The sequence below is a fragment of the Mastomys coucha genome, unplaced genomic scaffold (genome assembly GCF_008632895.1).
Source record: "Mastomys coucha isolate ucsf_1 unplaced genomic scaffold, UCSF_Mcou_1 pScaffold22, whole genome shotgun sequence".
NCBI lineage: Eukaryota > Metazoa > Chordata > Mammalia > Rodentia > Muridae > Mastomys > Mastomys coucha.
Genome location: NW_022196905.1, coordinates 225,206,252 through 225,231,012, shown reverse-complemented (window position 1 = coordinate 225,231,012; position 24,761 = coordinate 225,206,252). Strand labels below are relative to the sequence as shown.

Below are 24,761 nucleotides of genomic sequence, written 5' to 3'. Positions count from 1 at the left end.
GGTATGGTCCAGAGACCTACAGCCCCCAGCACTGGGGAAGAGAAGACAGACTGGAAGACATAGCTCTGTTAGAAAAACTATGGGCTCCAGACTCAGTGAGAAAACCCTGCCTCAAAGGGACTAAACCCTCCTCTGGCCTATGCTGTATTCTACACTGCTTCAGGGATTGACCTAAGTGGGGCAATGAAGGAATGAAGAAAGGACAGACACACGGACACATATATTGAAAAGCTGGGATCCCATGGGCCGTGCACGTTGATGGAGGTGCAACAACAGCAACCCAAACACTCAACGTGCTTGTTTTACCACCCGAAGCAAAGAGGCAGATGTGTTGTGCACGGCTGAAGGAGGAGACAGGTTTATGATATACAGCTGAACAAGCAGCAAGGTTTAGCTCATCTCAGTAGAAGGTCTCTGTAGGAGAACAGTCTCAGGCTGCAGCCATCCCAGAGGAGGAAGCTGTGCTTGACAGTTTCTGCACGCACTATTAACATTCTCACTCAGACCAGAGGAAGGCTTTGCTACCATCCCTCGGTGCCTCGTCCTGGGAAATTCTTTGCCACTCTCATGGGGATGAGGCATTGGGGCTCTTGACACGGTTGTTCCCATGCCAACAGTATACATTCATCTGACTTCCCCAGTCTCCCGAAGCCTGTAACAATTAGTCAGACAGACAACCAACCAACCAAAGAAATAACCAACTAACCAAAGAAACAACCAACCAACCAACCAACCAACCAACCAAGCAACCAACCGACTGATGAACCGACCGACTGACCAACCAAAAACCCCACCTACACCCCAAAGGAGAACTTGAAGTGTGTGTGTGTGTGTGTGTGTGTGTGTGTGTGTGTGTGTGTTAGGGATGGGGAAGTCATTGAGCTTCTTCATTCCTGTCCCAGTATGGCCTCATCTAATAGCTCTTCTCTGCTTTTAGCTTACTGCTCATTTCTTAACTAGTCTACTGTACATGGGTTGCTGAGCCTCACTTGGCTAAGCCTGACCAGGCCTAGGCTCTGACCCTCACAACTCCAGTAACAGGAGTACAGAAGGGGTGCTAGGACCTGTGGCAGGGGGATTTGGCTTACCAGGATGTAAGTCAAACCCCAATTTACTTTTCACTTTGTAGTCATGCTGGGGATTGAGCCCCAAGGCCTGATACATGTTAGGCAAGCACACTACCCCTGAGCTACAGCTCTTTAAAGTTTTGAGGGTAAGGCTTCCCTGAAAGGAAAGTGTCCATCAAACCTTTACAGATGCTGACCAGAAGGGACTGACTCCTAGATCAAGTTCCTCATCAAGTTCCTCGGTTACTGGTAACAGAGTTAGTGTAAGCTGGGCAAACAGTTCTTCAGTGAAGTATCTCCCTGGGGCTAGGATGTCTTGTTAACCAGAGAGGTTCTTGGGTAATAAAATTTGCCAAAGAGCAACCCATCAGCAGAACAGATAACAAAATCTGTCTGTCACCTTTGACCTTTCCAGTGAATGACTTGATCTTCCCTAGCAGATGAGTTTTCCTGGAGACAGGACACATGACCACTGGGTTCCTTGTTTGATGTTTATCATTAGGCAGACAAACTTCAGAGAAAGGATTTCTCCAAGACAGGAGGGGAATGTGCAGAGAGGCCTTGATATTGAGCAGTGGTTCTCAGCCTTTCTAATGCTTGGCTACTTTAACACAGCTCCTCATGCTGTGGTGACCCCCAAACATACAATTATTTTCATTGCTACTTCATAACTGGAATTTTGCTGCTGTCAATGGATCAATCTGCATGATCTCAATCGTAATGTAAACATATGATAGTGAGGATATCAGATATGTGACCTGCCTGTGAAAGGATCATTGACCCCCCCAAAGAAGTCATGATTCAGAAGTTGAGAACCACTGATCTAAAGACTCCAACACGCCTGTGATAGGCTACAGCTTGGCATACAGTTCTCCAAGCACCAAACAAGCTGATTAATACAGTGTATAGTTGAAGCACACTGTAGTCTTGATGCCTACCCAACATTCCTGTGATTACAGGGGAAACCCAGAGTCCAGGAAGACACACTGCTGGCCAGCAGCATCTTCAGTATGTTTAGCACTGTAAATCAGATTGATTGGCAGGGGAGCAACATCCCAAGTGCAGTACTATTTTGAAAACATCCGAGGCAAATACAGCCCAAGAATGAGGGATTTGCCCATGTGCTATCTTTTTTTAAATTGAAGATTTACTTTCATTATTTTTAATTATGTGTATTGGTGTGTGCCCACACATGATTCAGGTGCTCTCAGAGGCCAGAAGCCTTGGACACTCCGCAATCTGAAGTTACAACCAAGTGAGCTAGCAGACATGGGTGCTGGGAACTGAACTCAGGTCCTCTGTGAGAACAGCACACCGCGCTTCCCTGCCGAGCCACCTCTCCATTCTACATCATCTCCTCTTGCTTGTGCTAGCTCAGTATCCCCTCCATTGTCATCTCTAAGGGAAGTTCAGAAGGTCAGTGAACAAGGAACATCCATTCTGAAGCTTCTGACTTAGAAGCTAAGAATTAAGAGCAAATGGGCAGAAGCCAGAGATGTAGCTCAGTGGTAAAATACTTACCTGGTGGGGAGACCTTGGGTTGAGTCCCCATCTACACTTATCCACACTATCACCACCAGCAGCAGCAGTTCTGGATAGTTTGGTAGAGATTAAGAAGTTATTTGGGAGGCTGGAGAGATATCTCAACAGTTAGGACTGCGTATTGTTTGGGATCCAAGTTTGGTTCCCAGTATGCATGTTCAAAAGTTCCTAACTTCCTGTAATTCCAGCTCCAGGGGATCTAGCATCTCTGGCCTCCAAGGTTACCTGCACTCACATGCACATACAACATAATTTAAGATAAAGTTCTAATTTATCTATTTTCTTATGAGTATGGGTGTTTTGCCTGAATGTATATATGTGCACCAAGTGTGTGGCTAGTGCCCAAGAAAGGCAGCAGATCCCCTGGAACTTGAATCATTCATGTGAGCAGGGCATATATATACTGGGAATCAAACTGGGTCCTTTTCAAGAGCAAGTGCTATTAATGTCTGAGCCATCTCTCCACCTCTAAGGCATTTTTAATGATATTTATTTTTTATTTATATGAGTACACTACAGCTGTCTTCAGACACACACTAGAAAAGTGCATCAGATCCCTATTACAGATGGTTGCAAGTCACCATGTGGTTGCTGGGAATTGAACTCAGGACCTGTGGCAGAGCAGTCAATGCTCTTAACTGCTCAGCCATCTCTCCAGCCCAAACTTTTTTTTTTAAAAAAAATTAACATTTATTACAGATAAAAGTGATATTAGAGGGTATGGCTGACGTAGAAACACTTTACCAGTCACTGGCATGGTGGGTAACCACAGGAAGCTATCAACAGTGGTCAATGTCTGATACAGCACTGAGCTTCCCAGAAAGTCACCATCTCAGAGATATTCCTCCTGCTCTGGGAAGGATGATTGACAAGTGGAGAAAGCTGAGAAAGTTATGTTCTTCCAGATGCTACCTGAGATGCAGCAAGGGAAACTCTTCTTGTCAGAGAAGATGAATAAGTGATTTCTGCCATAGTATTACATGTGGTTATTACAGAGTTTAGAACAAAACACAGGAGAGTCTGGAATGCAGACTCCAAAAGATCTCATCCCACCATCTATGTCCTGGGCTGGCAAGGCCAATCAGGCTGGCAAGGCTATTCAACTGAGGAAGCTGTGGTTTAGAATTTGCATGAAGCAATAAAGCAAGGGAGTTGCTTTAACATTCTCTCTCCCTCCCTCCCTCCCTCCCTCCCTCCCTCCCTCCCTCCCTCCCTCCTTTCCTCCTTCCCTTCTTGTTCTTCACACTCAGAAAAGCAAAAGGGGTTCTCAAAGGGGAATGCTGAACAAATACAAACCACAAAGAATTCTAATTAGGAGAAAAATACCAAAATGTTGTAGCTATTCAGTGATGTTCCAGCTCAGTGGCTCTTTGAATACCCTTCAGGATTGTGTAACCTTGCCTTGAACTTTGACCCTCAAGCCTCTCAAATGCTGGAATTACAGGTGTGTACAATCAAGCCCAGCTACTCTACAACTGCTGCTGTCCAGAAAGGAGGGTGCAGTTTTGTGCTTTTGAAGACTAGTCTCTGTCCCCACACCTTAAAACTAAGCAATGAAAGAAACTCTGGCAGAGAAGTTACTGGAAACACACAGGAAGGTGTTGGGGGAAGCCCCGCCCAACTGATGAACAATAGCAATTTTATTGAGTACAACAAAGGAAATAACAAGCTGTGTCGATAACACTGGGCTTGGGGTGCCATATACCAGCAAGGTCACACTTACCACCTGGTCTGTCTCAGCCAATCCCACAATTGACTTGATGGAGCAAGACTGTGTGGACACCAGGGGAAAAGCCCAGAGGGAAGAGGAAGCTGCTAGTCTGCAAGCCCAGTGTTTCTCTTCCCTGTACTGAGTCATCTTTTGGTAAGGCACCAGGAGAACACCTGCCTGAGTTTCTAAAACATGGAAAACCCCAGCAGCCTGGACTCCTGATAGATTTTATCTGGGGTAATCCCTCCCACTACCTCTCTCCATTGCCATTTCTAACTCTAATGTGCTCAGATCCTTTCCTTTCTCCTTCTAAGAGGAGGCACACAAGTGGTACAGGTTCCCAGGCCCACAGTTCAGTGTGGCTGTAATAAACCTAGGCAGGGTTGCCATGAAACCTGAAACTTTAAAAGTTTCCTAATTCAGCAGCAATAGCTAGTGTACATCCCGCTTCCCCCCACCACCACCCTAGAATGTTTTCGTTAGTCAAGAATGGAAGTTGAGCCAGGTGGTACATGCCTTTAATCCCAGCATTTGGAAGGTACAGCTAGGTCTGGCTCTTGCCAAAGCTGGTCTTAAAGACTTAATACTCTAGTCTCAACTTTCTAAATGCTGCCACAATTTTAGGCTTATGATACCATTCCCAACTTTTTTTGAATGGATTTAATTTAGAGTTATGCATATACTTGTGTGTGAATGAATGTGCATAAGTGTGTGATGGTAAGCATCTCTCTGTCTAAGCAGAGGCCAGAGGAGCCTTCAGGCGATCTCCTCTACCATGTCACCTACTCCTTTAAGGCAGACCTTCTCCCTGAATCTGTGGCTCCCCTTTTGCCTTTTGTCTGCTAAGCTGCAAGCCAGGTCTCCATTGGAGCTGGGGTTGAAGATCTGTTCTCTTTCCTGGCTTGATATATGAGTGATGATACCCAAACCAAATTCCCAGTTCTTATGAGTACCCAATAAGCACTCTTAACCACGGAGACAGCTCTTGTTTGGTTTTTGAAACAAGGTTTCACTTGGTAGCTCAAGCTGGTCTGAAACTATGTACCTCAGGCTTGCCTTCAGCGGATGACTATCTGCCTACCTCATTCTCCCACCCCACTGGGATTACAGTAATTGATACTAGACAAGCAATTTAGCCTTTCTAGTCTCAGCTGGTAGTCCCATTTCCTTTTCCTGTTACAATTTTTTTTTCTGACGTAAGTAAAAGGGGGAAGGGAAGGAAGTAAAAAGAAGGAAAAGAATCACCATTTGCCTATCAGTGTAAACCCAGAAATTTCCATCTACTAGATGCCCAGAGGCATCAAGCCCTCATCAAATATGGCCACCCAGGCTTCGCCTGCCAACGCTTGCCCACAATCAACATGGTGACAGCGTGTGGCGTCGACTTCCGTCGCCCTCAGCCTACCAAGGCACCCTTCGCGACCGGGCGGCGAGCTTCAATGACGGCGGCGGGCTAAGCGCATGCGTGGCGGCTGTGGCGGCGGCGGCGGCGGCGGCGGCGGCGGCGCGGCGGCGCGGCGGGGCGGCGGGGCGGCGGGGCGGCGGGGCGGCGGCGCGGCGGGGCGGCGGCGCGGAGTCTCTATCCGCAGTTGCGAAGCTGCGGCGGCCGTGTCGTGATGGTGTAGCAGGGCGTGCGGGCGGGCGAGGAGGCCGGCACGGCCCACGCCTCCTGGGCGGCTCGGTGCAGCGACGGCACGCTGAGGGGGCGTCGCCGCCGCTGGCCCCCGGCGCCCCGGGAGGCCGCGCCCGCCATGGCGGCCCGGGTAGTGCTGGACGAGTTCACGGCGCCCGCGGAGAAGGCGGCGCTGCTGGAGCGGAGCCGCGGACGCATCGAGGCTCTGTTCGGCGTGGGCTTGGCGGTGCTCGGCGCCCTCGGGGCGGAGGAGCCGCTGCCCGCGCGCATCTGGCTGCAGCTCCGCGGCGCGCAGGAGGCGGTGCACAGCGCCAAGGTGAGTCCGGCCTGGCTCGCACGGGCCGCGCGGGGTTTAGCGGCTCGGTCCCGGGAGCCTCAGGGTCTCTATTTGTAAAGGGCGCTGCGAGAGCATCTATCTCTCTTACTGGTCCCTCGCGAAGTGCGCAGAACGCAGAGCCATCAGGCCCCGGAGCACGCGCGCTGCGCGGGCTCGCATTCGGTCCGCCAGTCCTTCGGATGTGCGCAAGGCTCAATGCTCCTGGTTGGTTTTCACCCCCCAGGCCGCCTCTACAGGGCTTCTAAACCCTTTGGGAATCTTAGGCCTAAACCTCTAGGATATCAGGAGGGGAAAGCATAATGATAAGTAATGACCAGGCGCTTCAGAGGTAGGATATTTAGTAGCTGCGTTAAAAATGTTATTCCTGTGGTGTTGGTGTTCTACGATTATATGATGGTTGTTACACATCTGACATTCCGCCGAGTACCACAAAAGGAATGCGCAGGCTTTAAAAATCCGGCGAATACGCTTTGATAGGCTTGTTCCTTCTATTAAATGAACAACTAGAGAAACCGAAACTAAGCGGTGACTCACCTTGTGTATAATCAGTATTTCAGATTCAACACCGCCATCGGCCCCTCCCCCTCGTCAGAAAACAGCAAAATTTTGACCGCGAAGGCGCTTATGCCTCCAAAATCTCACTGAGTCAGTGAAATAGCCAGGTTAGTCGACAGGTTGCCTGGAGAAGGGGCAATTTAATTGTTTCTATGGAAGAGAGTCCTACAAGCCGTGGGTGGGAGAAGGTTGAAGGTGTACTGCATAGCATCTTAATCTCCTGGGGAGGAGTAGGAAGTTGAGGGATAAGGTGGTGTTTTCTCTTCTGTGGTATTTGGAGTGTCAGATCTGGGAACTTAAGAGAAAGCCCCTCTCTGCTCCTTTCTGTTTGAAGTCACCAATGTCTCAAAGCCCACCCCCACCTCTCACCCCGTTTTAAGCTTCCTGAACAGTTTCTACCCACCTTTATTCAAGCCTATACACCTACAAGGCACCAGAATTCGTGGGTTAGGTATATGTTTCTAGAAACCACCTGGGCGATGTTTTGTTTTGTTTTTAAAAGATTTACTTATGTATATATGTAAGTACACTGTAGCTGTCTTCAGACACAAACACAAGAGAAGAATCCCATTGTAGGTGGTTGTGAGCCACCATATGGTTGGTGGGAATTGAACTCAGGACCTCTGGAAGAGCAGTCAGTGCTTTAACCCTTGAGCCATCTCTTCAGCCCCAGTGACACTCGTTAAACAATTCAGCTCTGGGGAGACTTTTTTATATCCTACATCATTAATTTCACATTACTCTCGAGTGGTTGTAGCTCCAGGTGTAGTTAGATTTAATTTAAAAAAAGAAAAAAGCTTGTGTTTACCATGTGTAGGCTATAGGGTGCTTATTTGTGTGATTCTTCGCCTTGTGGGTTGAACCCATTGGTATTGGATCAAGTTGGTTCCCCTGTGCTTAGCTTCTTGCACCCATTCTTACTACCCAAGGCTAAAGCCATGCCTGTGTTCCACCAGTCACTCATCCCTCTCCTTTTCCTTGGCTTCACTCTGGTTAAGACCTTTGTTTCTGCTGAGGTCCCTTCTGGGTTGGTTGCTTTTTAATCCCCTGCTCCTGGGCTCCTGGTTCACTCTCTATTCAAAGTCATCCTCCTTCAGGAACTCCTTCTTGCACCCTGGAACCTGGTAGGGACTTTCTGTCAGTCTGACCTCTCAGAACTGGATGAGACAAGCTTGCTGTGGTGACTGGCTGGCCTTCGATCACTGGTCCTTCTGCTCCTAGGTCACAGGCATCTTGTCTATAATGGCCATGGCAGCCGCTCTCTTAGGCTTCCCCAACAGGCTACTCTCTCCTGCCCTGGCTGTGTGTTGGACCCTTCCTGCTGCCGCTTTTTCTTTTCTTTTTTGAGGCCACCCCAGAGGTAGAAGATGCTTCCCTCGGTTTACAGAAAAGCCTTGCCTCCACCAGTCCTTCTACCCTGTTCTCTCTGGTCTGTCTTGTCAGTGCCACAAAGCTTAGCATAGCTGATGGGAAGGTAGTGGCATATGGTATATTGGTAATAGAAACGTCACCTGCCAGGTTATCTTAATCTTAACATGCATTACTCATAATGTAACCTTCCCACATATAGGGAATCTCTTTTCCTTTCCCTTGAGATTCATGGTAGGAGTTGACTGCAACACTCAAGGGCAGTTTGATTTACTTCTTAACTTTTTTTTTTTTTTTTTTTTTTTGAGGAAAAGAAAGCTATTAATTTGGTATAAGGAGAAATGGCATTGAGGGGGGAAATACAGCAGAGAAAAGTTTATCCAGTTGGTCATGGTGGAACTTACATAGTCCCAGAACCCTGGAGGCTGAGGCATGAAGGTGGTGGTGTGAGGCCAGCCTCACAAGCCAAGGTTTTAGTGCTGGGGATCAAGCCCAGAGCCTTGTACATGCTAGATAAACACTTCCAGAGAGCTACACCCCCAGCCGAAGAGAAGTCTTAAGCTTACCTCTTTGACCTCTCATAAAATAAGGGACCAAGGGTCCAGCTCAATGGTAGAGTGCTTTGAAGCACCAGTCCTGGTGCCAAAAAAGAAAACAGGAGTGTGTGGTGCTGGTGGTGGGGTAACTGCTCTGGCTCTCAGAATTGAGTTTTCTGTTACAGCGGTGCGAATGGCCTCCTGTAATCAGAGGGAGGCAGTGGGAGCTCCTGTTTGAGAGCGATAATGCCTGCAGAGGCTGGAGAAAGGCATCGACCGCCCAGTGCTGTGTGCTAGAGGAGGCAGCGCCATAGATGGACATTGAAAAGCCCAGAAGATTTCTAGGTACCTCATTATTAACAAAGACTTAGAGGCCAGAAAACCATGTATGAGGTGGAATATCATGACCAGAACATGTCAAGGTTCCTTGTGAGATACAGTGGCTGGGAAACACACTGGCTTGACTCAAGACCTTGGATATTTGGGAAGGATTTGGCTAGGGGGAAAATTGTCTGGAACTCCTGGATGGGTAATTTGAAGGCAAACAGAGAGCCAGTAGTGAAAGGAACACTGGCTTAAGGCTGAGCTTGACATAGGTGGGATGGGCTTGGACCTGAGTGGAAGTGGAGATTTAAGGTAGTTTAAACCCTGGTGGTGTGGTTCATAGTCTTTGTCCTATTGGTGGTGGTGGGGGGTGCTGCCAGATAGTCAACTTTTAAAAATTGTATTTGCTTATCTTTTAAAGGGAAAGACTTGCTATGTATCTGTGGCTGGCTTCCGACTAGAGAGCTTGCTGCCTCTGCTCCTCAGTGCCGGGAGGTATGGGCATGTGCCACGGCTAACTAGTTAGTGGTCAGCAATTAAGGAAAAGCTTACCCAAGAGGAGTCAGTGTGCGGTTGTTCTTTTAACCTCAAGGTTCCTATAACCTAGTAGAGAGACTTCCGAGGAAACAGGACAGTGTGATTCATGCAGCAGTTGCTGTGTGTCCAAAGCATTCCAGTAATGAGAAAAAGGAAAGGCCTGTGATCAGCGAGGTTCCAAGGGGTGAAGGACTGGGGCATTTCCAAAGGAGGGGAGAGCCTGGGCAAAACCACAGGGTTAGAATGGGCAGTTTCCCACAGTTCCTTGAGTGAAAGAGAGCATGGAGGAATTTTCATGAGGTAGAGAAGGTGTCTGGGGCCTGTGGGGAGGAGTGTAGGACATTTAGAACATGTGACTTATACAAGTACAGATATTGTGACTGATGTTCATACTAATTTGATTTTACTCAAGCTTCAGAGGTAAGCTGTGTCCTTGGCTACATTTATGTCTACTTGACACTAGCCAAAGTCACTGAGAAGAGGGAACCTCCATTGAGAGAATGCAAGATTGAGCTGTAGGTAAGCTTGTTGGTCATATTCTTAATTAGTGATTGATGGGGAGAGCCCATCCTGCTGTGAGTGGTGTCATCCCTGGGCTGGTGGTCCTGGGTTCTGTAAGAGAGCAGGCTGAGCAAGCCATAGAGAGCAAGCCAGTAAGCAGCACCCCTCCATGGCCTCTGCATCACCTCCTGCCTCCAGGTTCCTACCTGGTTTGAATTCCTATGTTAGCTTCTCTCGGTGGACTGTAATTCAGTATGCGAAAGCCAAGTAAACCCTTTCCCCCCATGCTGCTTTTGGTCATGATGTTTCATCACAGCGATATCAGCCCAAACTAAGACAGTGTGAGAAGATAGGATACCTGGAGAGAGAGCTTAGCCCATTGGTGGGGGTGAGGGGGAGCAAATTTATATTTTTAATTCCATGTATGTTCTATGTAGTGTAAAAACACTGCAGTCAAAGGAAACAAGAGATTTACTCTGACAGATATGAGTGGCTATGGCCTCGAAGCACATATTCTGACTGCCCTGAAGAACTTATATGTTTGTTTGTTTGTTTGCTTTTGAAGACAGGATTTCTCTGTGTAGCCCTGGCCATCCTCAACCAGACTGGCCTTGAACTCAGTGATTTGCCTGACTCTGCCTCCCAAGTGCTGGAATCAAAGGTGTACACCACTGAATAACATGTCTTAACATGGAAGCAGTTACATAAACTTTCATAGTCAGAATAAAAGACAGTCTTATAAATCATCTGGATCTGGTAGCAAACACCTACAATCCCAGGACTCTTAAGGCAGAGGCAGGGAGGATCACTGTAAATTCATAACAGCCACCAGGCAAGGTCTGTCCCAGCCAGAGCTGTCTAGCAAGACTGCATCAGAAAGGAAGAAAGACAGACAGACAGACAGACAGAGAGGGGCAAGGAAGTTTGCAGATATCTTGCTGGGAACTTGATGTGGCTAGGCTACAACAGGTCTTAGCTTTTGATTTGATGAGAGCCAGTGTCCTACTTAATTAATACAAAAGCTTTACCTGTAGTTAAAAGGATGCTATATCAGATACTGGTGGACATGATTTCCCCTGAATCTATAGTGTTGACTCAAGCTTGAATCAACCAGTGGATGTCAAGTCTTCAGCCTGCACCCTGCCCCCAGGTTGGAGGCAGGGAACCCGACAACTTCAATTTGCAAAAAAGTATTGTGATGAAATCCAATCATACATGTTGAAGAAAACATGTGATCCAGGTGGAGCTTTTGGGCTGCTCTTTTAAAGTGTACATTAGAAAGTAGGAGGCAGGACTAGTAAATTAATGCTCTTCCTTCTCTTGGAGAAGAGAGCAGCAGAGGACCTGGTGGCCCACAGATCTGTCTCAGTGAACCAACTGGTGGTAAAAAAAAAGCAACCAGAAGAGACTTCTGTGGACAGGGTAGGGACCTGAGGGAGTCAGGAGCCTGGACTTACAATGTCACTCGATGGACCTTGGAACTGGTAGATGATGTTTCCCAGGTTCAGATCTAAGTGCAGTTGAGCAAGGCAGAGTGGGGTCCTGGAGTTTGTCTGAGTGAGGACAAGGAGACAGAAAGGCTCTCTGGTTGCAGAAGGGGAAGCATGGAGGTGAGGCTCTGGGCTAGACTCATGCCAGCATCGCTCCCTGAGAGTTCTTCTGGGTCTGAGCTGCTTAGAAGAGTGATGCCTGGTTCATGAGTAGACAGTGAACTCGTTCATAGAGAGAATAACTTAGAAATGTACCACTGGGTCATATCATGGAGCTTTTGTGTTGGTTTTACCAGAAAGGAATGTGGTGGCTTTTTTGCATTTCCTAGAATGATGCTTTTGTTACAGTTGTGAAAATCATCTTAGGAAACAACTGTTGGCTCAGTGCCCTTTATGGCTAATACTTGGGGGTTAGTCCAGAATGTTGAAATAGAGGATGCTCTCTGCTAATGCCATAGCTTCCCCTTCCCTGTTCCTCTCCCAGCCAATGTTGTAGGATTCGTTTTAAGATTGTATTTACTTACTTATTTTGTCGGAGCTGTTTATACCATATCCTGCATGGGGGTCAGGGGTCAGCTTGTCAAAATTGGTTCTCTCCTTCCACCGTGTAGGTCCCAGGGATTGAACTCAGGTCATCAGGCTTGGCGGCGGGTGACTTTACTTGCTGAATGTAGGATTTTTAAAAAGATGTCTTTATCTCTCAAAGATTTTATGTGTTTGAGTGCTTTGCCATTGTGTGTGCCTGTGCACCACACACATTCTAAACACCAGTGGAAGTCAGAAGGGGGCATTAGATCCCCTGAAACTGGTAGTTGTAAGGTATCTTGTGAGTGACAGGAGCCAGACCCAGGTCTTTTGTAAAAGCAGCAAGTGCTCTTAACTGCTGAGCCATCTCTCTGCCTGTCTTATGTAGGGTTTTAATTAAATCAAAGTTCAATATCTTGGGTTTTTTTTTTTTTTTTGCTAACAATTTACTAAATTAATATAATTGTTAAAGTTAGCATCCATAAATTTCAGATGAAGTTATAGGAGAATAAATCTCTGTAGTAATTAAGGAGCTACTTTGTTCTAGAAAAAAAATTATAATGTGTGGATGCAGTGGGGGGGGGGCAGGAGGTGGGGAGAGTCAGGGTATAAATTGTGAAGTTAATTCTCTTCTTTGCCTGAATTCTAGGGATTGAATTCAATCATCATACTTGTGCTGCAAACACCTTTACCCACTAAGCCATCTCCCTAGCCCTGTTGTTATTTTTGAGACAGTGTCACTATGTAGACTAGGCTGGCCAAGATCTGCCTGTTCTGTTCACACCCCACCCCCTTACCCCACCCCCACACCTCATAGAGGATTAAAGGCTCCTAACCCAAGGTTTGGTTTGGTTTGGTTTGGTTTGGTTTGTTTTGTTTTGGTTTGGTTTTTTTTTTTTTTTTTTTTTTTTTTTTTTTTTTTTTTTTTTTTTTTTTTAAGACCATGTAACCCTGGCTGGCCTGGAACCTCACAGAGTTCTGCCTGCCTCTGCCTCCTTAGCGCCAGGATGAAAGGGGTTTACCATTGCTATAGTTAGATTGATGCATGTTAATATATTTCTATTGTTAATAAAATTCCTGTAATAATAGATGTCTGTACAAATAGGAACTTAGTATTTTTTCCACTAAGAAATCTAAAGATGGCCAAACATTGGTGATGTACACCATAATACCAGCTAGCTACTCAGAGGCTGAGGCAGAGGCATTGCAAATTTGAGATCTGCTTGGGTTGTGTAGTGACTTGGAGACCATCTTACTGAGACTCTGTCCTCGACTAAGGAAGGAAGGAAGGAATTGTAAAGAAGCTGGCAGAGGGCTTGCCTAGCATGTCCAAGAAACTTTGTGTTTAATCCTGAGTAACACAAAGGGGGAAAGAAGAGTCTAAAAGATAGGCAAGTCTCAGTGGTGAGGAGCTGGTCCCTTGTGATCAGAGTGACTCATGCTCCAGCTAGCAGGGCTCGGAGTTAAGAAGTGTAGACAGGTGGTGCTGGTGCTGCTGCTGCTGTTGCCATCGCTGCCAATGCTGGTGGTGCCTACCACTCTGCACCCCCATACTTGTCTCTTTTTTTCTTTTTGTGATGTTGGGGATGGAATACGGGGTCTACCTAGTTCATACCAGCAAGCACTGTGACACTGAGCTGCATCCCAGCCATAAACCAGAGTTTCTTAATCTCATCTGAAAGTAGGTCCTAATTATCTGCTAGGTGGATAACCACGTGATCATACCACAAAGGTCAGGTTGCTGGCAGAGGTGCTTAGAACACATCCATGCATATAGAGGCACATTCGAGACTGGCAAAATGGTCCTGGCAAGGGGGCAGGTGGAGCACTGAGGAAGCTGCAGCAGGAGGGCCCTTTGAGACCAGCGAGCCATCTGAAGGGAAGGGCCAGCAGTGATGAGACAGCAGCAGAGCAGCAGAAGACAAGAAGGCAGCGGAGAGGCAGAGGACTCATTCTAGGACCTAAAATATGACAAGCTTGTATTTAAACAGGTAACCAGATGCCTTTGGGGGGTCACTTAGGCTAGCACCTCTAATAGGTATGTGCTTGGGCATTTTAGTGGGTCCTACAAACTCCCAAAGGGTAAAACACCTTTTAAAGTCACAAGCACACTTTCAGACAGGCTGATGACTCATGAACCAGAACTAGCTAGCAAGGGCATAAGCGGTAGATGTGGTGGCCCATGCCTTTAATCCAGTGGTTGTCAACCTGGGGCTTGGCTGACCTTTTCCTAAGGGTAGCCTAAGACCATCAGAAAACACAGATGCTTCAACAATATGGTCCATAACAGTAGCAAAATCCCAGTTACAAAACAGCAGTGAAAAGTGTATGATTGCGGATCACCACAGCATGGCTACCTAATATCTCACAGAGCAAAGAAATTTTACTCTTTAGGGCTATCTCTTCTACCAACTCAAAGCGTTATCATCTTGGTTGTCAAAACTCTACATTTCAATTAATTAATTGACTAATTAATTTTCAAAACAGGGTTCTGTGTATCCAAGGCTGACCTAGAATTCTATGTTGTGAAGAATGACTGAGTTAACTCTTGTTTGTTTTTGTTTTGTTTTGTTTTGTTTTGATTTTAGTTTTTCAAGACAGGGTTTCTCTGTGTAGCCCTGGCTGTCCTGGAACTCACTCTGTAGACCAGTCTGGCCTTGAACTAACAGACTTTCATCTGGCTCGGCCATTCTTTCATATTTAACCACATCATTGTTGCAGGATGTTGGTCCATGTTTCCACCCACCTAGAGATAATTAGCTAGACATTAGTGGCTCAGGGTTTCTCAGCAGCAACGTGACTTAGGTCATATAACTTGGGTGTATGGGGAGGACTGCACTCTTATCTGTAGGATGATTAGCAGCTTCCATCTTCCACCCTCTAGTTGCTGGAGATGCCAAGAACATCTTCTCAAACTGTAAAAGCTAGGTTTGTTTCCTGATGTTGCCAGATGCCTAGAGAATTAAATCTGCTTGGGAGTAACTGAATTTGGTGGCTAAGAGTAGTTCCCACTGTCTAGAATCTGCAGTTTACTGGACTTGTGATATACATTACAGTTTAATAAGACATTTGTATTTATAAAGCAGAGATTAGTGTATGTACCTCCTGTTTTCTCAGATGATGTTTTCAGACAAGGGTAGAGGAAGGAAACGTTACAATTTTAAGTAGCAAAAATAAGTGGACATGTTAATCTAAACCAGAGACCTTAAGCAGAGACCCTGCAGATCTTGAAATTAGTCTTACCCAGCAGAAAGCTTTCTAGAATGTGCTCTCAGAAATACCTCTTATACTGTAACAAGGAGGTAGACAAGTTATTGTAGCAAGGGCATAATAAAATTGGTGAGTAGAAAAAGGTTTATATTTGTAGTTGGTTATAGTGTTTATGTTGAATCTAAGCCACTATTCATTAAAAAAGAACATGGGACTAAAGCTGGGTTGGAGGGAACTGTCAGCTGCAAGTCAGATGAGAATTTGAGGCACTTTTGGAATAGAGTGGTGGACGGGAAGGCTGGGAGGTAGGTAATCTTACTGTCTTAACAGTGTTGAAGTTAGAGACAGAATTTGAAGTTTCACTAGGACAATAAAAATTAGGATTGGAGGGGCTGAAGAGATAGATGGCTCAGCCAGTAAGAGCACTGACTGCTCTTCTGGAGGTCCTGAGTTCAAATCCCAGCAACACCCGTAATGGCTCACAACCACCCGTAATGCGATCTGATGCCCTCCTCTGGCGTGTCTGAGGACAGCTACAGTGTACTTACATATAATAAGTAAATAAATCTTTAAAAAAAATTAGGATTGGAGCTTAGAGAGGGTAGGATTAGAGTTGAGAGGAAACTACCTAGAGATAATTTTGAGAACTATACCTATCTTAACAATAGAAAATGAGGGCAAAGGGTTTGGAGCATAGTGAGGAGAAGACAACACACTCAGTAGTGTCCCCTGGACAAGCCCAGATCTCCTCCACAAGGAGGAGTCCTCAGGTCCTGTGAGGCCAGAGAGGCAGACAGATTCGATTGCCCAGGGTTCAGTTTGCTGGGGGTTTGCCAACAGAAGGGAGGTTGGGGAGGGGTAGCAAGACCCATTGTATTTCCACAGTCTGCATAGGAAAGAGGTGTTATGTTTAAGAAAAGTGACTTCATCTGTGCTGGAATGTACCTGGTTTATCTGAAAATACCATCTAAGCAATGAGCATGTCCCCAGAGCCAGGGTCTGACTCTAAGGCCCAACGTGTGACTGACTGGTGATTTGCTTATTTATTGTTTGTTGGGAAAGTGAAAGAAAATCCAACTAGGGTTACTGGGAGCCTTTGTGACAATTATGACTCAAGATGGCTGCACCCATGTCAGGCTGTATCCATACATAGCATGTATGCACAACTGAAGAGGGAAGTACTTAGCAAAAACAGTGTTTGAGAGTGTTACAGAGTCTGTAACTCAAGTTAGAATGCTTTGTGTAATTGTCAAAATTCAAGTGATTCTGTTTTGATAGGAACAGAACCCAGCTTTCAAGGGGTTGACTGTGAAATGGGGCACAAGCTACTGTTTTCATAGACTGAAGGTGGAAGAAGGGCTGCCATGGGGGTGACCCTATCAGGAACCCCAGACATGTTTATAAACAGTGACAGGAGGGGTAGAGAGGCCTGGGCTGGAGAGATGGCTTAGTGGTTTAGAGCATTTGCTGTTATTGCAGGGGAATGGAGTTCAATTCCCAGGATCTAGATTAGGTGGCTCACAGCTGCCTTCAACACCAGTCTGGATTCCCTGGAGGGATTCTGATGCCCTTTTCTGGCCTCCACAGGCACCTGCACACTCATCGTGAGCTTATAGAGAAGCCTGTACACATTTACACATGTGTGCGTGCACACACACACATACACACACAGAGCTTTTTGTTGTTTTGAAACAGGGTCTCTATGTAGCTCTGGCTGTCCTGAAATTCACTGTGTAGACCTGATGTTAGGTGCATGCCAGTGCACAAAAGTAAAAGACTTACTTTCCTAGAGATAATATAGAACATTTCTTTCTTTTTGTTTGTTTTTGAGACGGGGTATCATATAGCCCAGGAAGGCTGAAGTTCTGGGATGACAGGTAGTCAACACAATGCTCACGTTGATGTCTTTCTTGCCTACATAGTTTCGCGGTGATGGTTAGTGGACTTGAACATCCTGTTGTCTGTACCATGATGCTTCTGGTAGCTGGCAGAGTTCTGTACACACTGGTGGTTGCTTTCAGGTTGCTCTCAATTGTCACTCAGGTTCTTACACTTTACAGGCTCTACCCTCAAAACTCCTTAGCTGCATGCTTTCAGGAAGAGACTGTAATGGTGAGTAGACTATAGGAAAGGCTTTCCCTGGTGAGTCTGCCTGCTCTTGAGTAGTTGTATTGCCCTTCTCTGGTTTGAGCTACTTCCTGAATGGCTCAGGTTGGCAGGAGCATTTCTCTGGGCTTATGGGATGTTTTTCTGAGAACTGAGAAGTTGGATGAGGATGTGGTGGCACACACTTGTGATTCCAGCACTCCAGAGGCTGATGAAAAAGGATTGCAAGTTCCAGGCCAGCCAATTCAACCTGGGGGGACCTGTCTCAAAAAGGGGAATGTTGGCTCAGTGCTGAGACTTGGGGTTGGTCCACAAGTACCACAGTAGAAAGGGGAAGGCGGGTAGGAGGAGATTATTCCCGAGTGTCAGCATCTAGGTCGGTTTTACATTCTCTGTTGGCTGCATGACACTGAGAATACACAGACACTTAAGTGTAATGAGCTTAAGATGTAGAAGGGATTTTTTTTTCTTTTTTTTAATTGAAAATAATTTTTTTCATACAATATATTCTGATTACTGCTTCCCCTCCCCCAACTCCTCCAGATCCTACCAAGTCCACATTCTTCCTTGCTCTCTCTCATTAGAAAACAAGCAGGCATCTGAAGGGAAAAAAAAATTAGATAAAACAAAACCAAATAAATCTGAATAGGACAAAACAAACAGAAAAAAGAGGAACAAAAAAAAAAAGCACAAGAAACACATAGAGATGCTGAGACATATGCATTTGCACATAGAAATCCCATAAAAACAAAACCAGAAATTATGATATATGAGCAAAAGACCTGTAGAGTTAAAGTAAAAAGTGTCCAGACAAAGCATTATAAGAAGAAAAAAAACTTCAAAAATACTATTGAGTTATGTGTTGGTCGTCTACTGCTGGTCATGGAGCCTGACCTTCCATTGAAGAAAACTAAATTTTCCTCTGAGTGCTTAGCAATTGGAGGTAGCCTCTAGGTTAGGGGGAGACTTGTGTTTGTCCACTTCTCTCAGCACTGGGATCTCTCTGGCCTAGATGTGAGACAGGTCTTGCAGCCAGTCTCTGAATGAGTTCATATGCCATCGGTCCTGCTGTGTTGGGAGGCCTTGTTTCCTTGGTGTCCTCCATCCCTGCTAGCTCTTATATTCTTCCCATCTCCTCTTCCACAGAGATCCTAAGCCGCTAAGGAAGGGGTTTGATGGAGACAGTGAGCTCATTTAGGATTGAGTGCTCCAACATTTCTCACTCTTCTACATAATGTACAGTTGTTCCCATCTCCTCAGGAGGAAGCGTGGCCTGGCATCATTGGGATTACCTAGGCCTTCCACCCCGTTTCTGTTTTCCTCAGAGCAGTGCTGAAGTTGGCCCATTTCTGTGTTCTTACCACTTGTCCCACTTTTGCTAAGGCATGGTCTCTAGAAAAATAGGAACTCACTTTCATCTTTTGCTTCACTAGTCCTGGCACATGTTAGGTGCTTTAATAGCTACAGTGGATGAACAAGTGAATGAATAAACCAAATTCTTTCATACTTTAACAAAATTACATTTAATATAATCTGGACTGTTTCTACGTGTTCCTCCAAATTCTTTTTTTCTGGAATATGTTAAATTTGCTTGCTGATCACAGTGAGGAAATCTACCTATAAAAGACTTCGTGTTTGTTTTATTTCCTTTTTTTCTTTGTTGAGACAGGCTCTCACTGTGTAGCCCTGGCTGGCCTGGCACTCACTGTGTACACCAGGCTGGGTCTGAGCTCCACCTGCCTCTGCCTGCTGAGTGCTGGGACTAAACGCCAGCCTCACCATACCCAACAATTTCATGTTTCTTTCTATTCTAGTTTTTAAACTTGTATTAGAAATGAAAGTATAAAGTTTATTTGTTGATCCTTCTTGGGATGAATTTCTAATTCTTTGATTTATGTGAATAAAGTATATTTGAAACTTACCCTCTTTTGCTTCCTCCTCCTCTTTCATTTTTTAAAAAAATTGATTTGGTGTTTTTGAGCCAAGATCTCATTCTGTATCTGAGGCTGGCCTTAAACTTTTGGGGCATTCCTCCTGCTGTAGTCGTCGTCTTAGTGGTGAAATTCTAGCCATAGGACGCCATGCCTCACTTCATAGTCTTATCTTACCAGCACTCTTCACTCTGGTTTCCTTTATTTCCTTTCTTTTGACATCCTGATACCTGTTGCATGGATTCGCTATTTTGTATTTGTTAGAAAATGAATATTTTTTTTCTGTACTGAGGAAGGATTTGTGATGGATCATTTTAATTGTCAGTGTGACACAGTCTAGAATCACTTGGGAAGAGAGTCTCAGTGAAGCATCGTGTGCATCAGGTTGGCCTGTGGGAGAACTGACTTGATTTTATTTATTTTTTCTTGATTTTTCCAGACAGGGTTTCTCTGTGTAGCCCTGGCTGTCCTGGAACTCATTCTATAGACCAGGCTGGTCTGGAACTCAGAAATCCACCTGCCTCTGCCTCCCAAGTGCTGGGATTAAAGGTGTGCACCACTGCCAGGTGATTTCATTTGTTGATGTAAGAAAACCCAGCCCAGAACTATGTGGTAGCATTTCCTGGGTTGGGTCCTGGACTGTAAAAAGAGAAAGTAAGCTGAGCAGGAGTGAGCATGAATTCCTCAGACACCTTGTCACCAGCTGTCCTACAGTCCTGCCCCCTTGACTTTTCTGCTATGCCAGACTGCCTGTAACTGTGAGCTAAAATAAGCCCTTCCTCCCAAGGGTTGCTTTCGGGAAGGGTCTTTTGCTATAGCAACAGAAACTGAAACCAAAACAGTGTTGAAACCTCAGCCTCATGCTGCCAAATGCTCTTTCCCTGGGTACTATCTGCAGTCCTGAAATTGTCTTAGGAACTCTGAATTACCCAGGATTGTCCCTCCCGTTTTCTTTGTTTTATATTCTGTTTTACTGTATTCATCTCATAGCCATGCTTTCGTTCACATGCAGGTATATTTATGTGTTTCATGGAAAATCTTTTTAAAGACCAGTTTGAAGATTTAGACCTGTGTAGAATATGTTCATAGGGGACTTTACCATGGATCAATTAGGAAATAGCCCTTTAAAGAGAGTATTGGGAGGGTCTTTTATCTAGAAAAGAGATTTCTTCCGTTTACCTTACCAGTTGCCAATTGCTGCTGGCAGCCTACTGAAGAGAGCTAATCAATTTTTCCTTATCCAGGTGGCTGTAGGATTTCCTCTACATAACTTGATTTGATGCAAGTGAGTACAACTACATACCTCCTTACTTGGACAGGCAGCTTCTCTTACACTAACGGACGGGTATAAGGCGATTGCTAGTCCTAGGATGGTAGGTTAAGCACCCTGAGAGTACTATGCATACAGCTGTCATACCTGGACAGAGTGCCTGAGGGAGCTACTTTATTTAGACTTGGAAAAGGAAATAGAAACAGATAAATTGGAAGAGACCCAAGTTTAGAGGACTTACAAGCCATTGGTAGTGAGTTTACTGCCCCCGCCAAGTTTGGTTGGCTTATTACTATTCTTATTGATTTATTTATTCTTTATCAGGGTAGGGTAGGGGTGTGAGGATGTACACAGAAGTTTGCAGGGATCCAATCTCTTGTTCTATTGTGTGGGTCCTGGAAATGGAACTTAGATTGTCAGTTCTGTCAGGAGGAAGCTTTATCCACTGAGCTGTCTTGCTGCCCACCACCTTGTTAGCCCAGATTGGCCTTGAACTCAAGTCAGTTCTGTTTCAGCCTACCAAAAGCTGGATTTGCAGGGAAAGTGCCACCTATCTCTGGCATCTTTAGTTTTTCATTATCATTTAGCCTGAGTACAACAGAGCTCAGCCTGGAAGTGGGATTCTAGGGCACACACAGAGCCCTGAGAGGAGCCTATAGTTCTGGCTGAAGGCACAGGAAGTGGGCATCTAGTACTTGACATTTGCTAAATCCCAGTCCCCCTTCTTTTTCTTTTCTCTATATTAAGAGAGTGTCAGTCCTGTGGTGGTGACAACAGTTTGTAGACTTTCTAGACACAGCTCTAGTCTGCCCACGTGTACACCTGCTCCCAAACACCTAAGAAATGCTTTTGAGGGAGTCTGGGCTTGGTTGGCACATGTCTTTAATTCCAGCATTGGCGAGCAGAGTCAGGCAGGTAGATCTCTGAGTTCAAGGCCAGCTTGATCTACAAAGCAAGTTCCAAGACAGCCAGGGCCACATAATAGAGAGACCCTTTCTCAAACAAACAAAAACAAGAGGCTTTCAGAACTGAACAAAACAGCATGGCGCCATCCTGTGCAGGGACATTCCAAAACTGTATGGCATTGAAACCGCAACTCATAAGACAGACCTGTTATCTTTTAAACATGCCAACATTCTTAGGACTCAAAGTTTAGCATCGCATACCCTAACATTCAGTGGATAATAAGTGACTTGGCAAATGAGTTATTGGGAAAATCTTCATTATTGCAGGAAAGGGTGCAAATGTTACTACTGAGGACACACAGATGTGGGAATCACATAAAAGCTAAAACACCTGTTATAAAAATCCCCCAGTTTGTAGAGCATGGTGGTACACGCCCTTTAATCCCATCACCCAGTAGGCAGAGATAGGTGAATCTTTGTTCAGGACAACCAGGACTACATTTTGAGGCAGTGAAATCCTGCCTCAGAACAAAACAAAAAATCCCCAGGAGGTAATTATCAAAACCAAAAGTTTCAGCAAAGAACTAGTGTAAAAAGAACTAACCCGCAAGATTAGAGCAAAATTGCAACTTAACCCTCAGAAGGTGGGCATCCCCCTCATTGTTACTGTTGGTACCAAGATCTCTAGCCCATCAGCCTGGGCTGACTGGGACTCACTGAGTAGCTTTGGCACTAGCTATCCTCTTACCCTAGACTCACATCTTTCAGGAATTTTGTTCTCTCTCCATCATGTAGGTCCCAGGGACCAAACTCAAGTCGACCATCAGGCTTGGGCATTAAGCACATTGACCTGCCCAGCTGTCTTGCCAGGACTAAATTCTGTTTTTTATAAAATAAGCCCAATACAAGAATTTCACATTCTGTATTGTTTCTGTATCTGTGAATTAGGAAGTCCACTCTTAAAATAACTGGTGTGGCCATGGGCAGGGGTACTGGTGCTGGATCTTAACCTTGATTCATTCAGGCACAAAGTATTCAGTTCTCTAGAGGGGTGAGAACTTGTACCATCTAAATTGCTCGTGGAGCAGAGAGCACTTAGATTTTCTTTGACAAAACATCTAACAATAGACAATGATATTTATTGGTGACATGTCAGTGGAAATAGACCTTTTAAAATGACTTTTTACCTGCAATTTGACAAAATGGCATTTCACCCTGTTTCTATCTTATTTAGGGATTTTTTTTAACATATATGAGTATTTTACCTACATATATGTCTGTGCAGCACATGCATGCAGTGCCCTTAGAAAAGGGTATCAGATCCTCTGGAACTAAAGTTACAGAGGGTTGTAAGCCACCAATCTGAGCCATCTGGAAAAGCAGCCAGTGCTCTTAGCCACCGAAGCATCTTTCCAGCCCCAAACAACACATTCAAAAGCAATTTATCAAGCATGGGGACACAAACTTTAATAGCAGCATTTGGAATGTGGAAGCTGAAAATGCATGAGTCGGTTCAAGGCCAGCCTGTACCACAAAAGGCCTGTCTCACAAAGCAAATATACAGCCATTAGTCTCTTTTCAAGTGTGGATTGTGGGCCATGGTCACAAAAAACATAAAACAGTGTGTCTCTCTTAGCTAATCTTCTGAAGGAGAAATGAATGTTTTATGAAATTTGTTGCTGAAATCAGCACTCGTGCACCAACAGCTCCAGCGTGCTGTACACGAGGCATTGTCTCACTGTGCAACCCTGGCTGGCCTGAAGCTCACAATGATGACCTGCCTCGCTCCCCTGGGGTTAGGATTGAAGTTTGGTGTCATCACACACAGCAAGAACCTTTGTGGAATATTCATTATTAAAGGAAATTATCATTTAAGAGTAAAATGGAGCATTCTCAGTTAGAAAAAAAAAGTAAAAGAAAACCATTGCTAACAGTCACCTGCATAAGAATTGCTCAAGTTGAGAGTGGAGAGATAGGTCAGCTGTTAAGATCAAAGACCCAAGTTCAGTTGCCAGCATCCGGGTGGCTCCCAACAGCTGTAACTCCAGCTCCAAGGAATCCAATGCCGCTGTAGGCACCTACACTCCGGTGTGCATCCTCTCCATCCCATAGTTGAAAATGACAAAAATAACTTTTGAAAGAATTGCTAAAGTTCTAAATTGCTACAGTTTACGTGGACGAAGCAAGCACCTGAGTAAATGCAATTGGTTACTTTTCTCCTTTTGTAATGTTTTGTTTGTTTAGTTTTGGTGGAAAGTGTCATTAATGTAGCCTAGTAGAGTGGTCTGTTAAACTTAGAATTCTCCTGTTTCAGCCTCTTCAGTGCTGGGATTATAGGCTGGGTTTATACTTCCACACCTGCCCTTCCTGAGTGCTTCAACTTGATTTGATTGCTAAAAACAAAGTATGCATTGTGTACTGTGTTTTCAGCATCTGTATATGGAATGTAAGGCAGCTATTTTAAAAGGTAGGAGAAGAGAAGGGAGAAGAAAGCAACCACAAAGGTGGGGAGGATGGACCTGGGAGGGAAAGGGGATGGGGTTGGGGTAGGGAGGACATGATCTGGTATTGGGTGGGGGAAAAGGACTGAAGTCTTGAGGGCCAGCAGAAAAAAATGTAAACAGGCAACCTCAGAAGGTAGGAGGTTGGGGGGACCCTCCAGAATGTACCAGAGACCTGGGAGGTGAGAGAGACTCTCAGGACTCAAAGGAAGGAACCCTAGATGAAATGCTCTACAGTGGGAAGAGGAAACTTGTAGAGCCCACCTCCAGCAGACAGAGCATCAAGTGAGGAATGGGGTTGCTATCCCACATCCCTCTGACCCAGAATTGTTCCTGTCTGAAAGAACTGCAGGGATGGAAATGGAAAAGAGTCTGAGGAAAAGAAGGTCCAGCGACAGTCCCAAAATGGGACTCAAGGGGAGGCCCCAAGGCCTGACACTATTACTGAGGCTTTGGAGCTCTCACACAAAGGGACCTATCATGACTGCCCTCTGAAGGACCCAGTGGGCAGCTGTGAGAGTCAGATGCAGATGTTTGCATCCAGCCAGTGGATGGAGGCTGCTGGCCCCTGTTGTTGAATTGGGGAGGGGAAGGGCTGGAGGAAGCTGAGGAGGAGGGCAACACTGTAAGAGGACCAGCAGTCTCAGTTAACCTGAACCCCGAGATCTCTCAGACACTGGATAACTGGCTAGGCAGCATACATCAGCTGATA

The 24,761-nt window shown here is 45.5% G+C and overlaps 1 protein-coding gene across 1 annotated transcript in view; it reads left to right on the top strand.

Moving 5' to 3' along the window:
- Window positions 1–5,833: 5,833 nt before the first annotated feature.
- N4bp1 (NEDD4 binding protein 1) overlaps window positions 5,834–24,761 on the top strand; it is a 47,341-nt gene continuing 28,413 nt past the window's right edge. Inside the window, exon 1 of the mRNA XM_031340718.1 lies at window positions 5,834–6,269. Coding sequence (XP_031196578.1) covers window positions 6,072–6,269 — 198 coding nt within the window. The 5' untranslated portion in view covers window positions 5,834–6,071. The remainder of the gene's footprint in view (window positions 6,270–24,761) is intronic.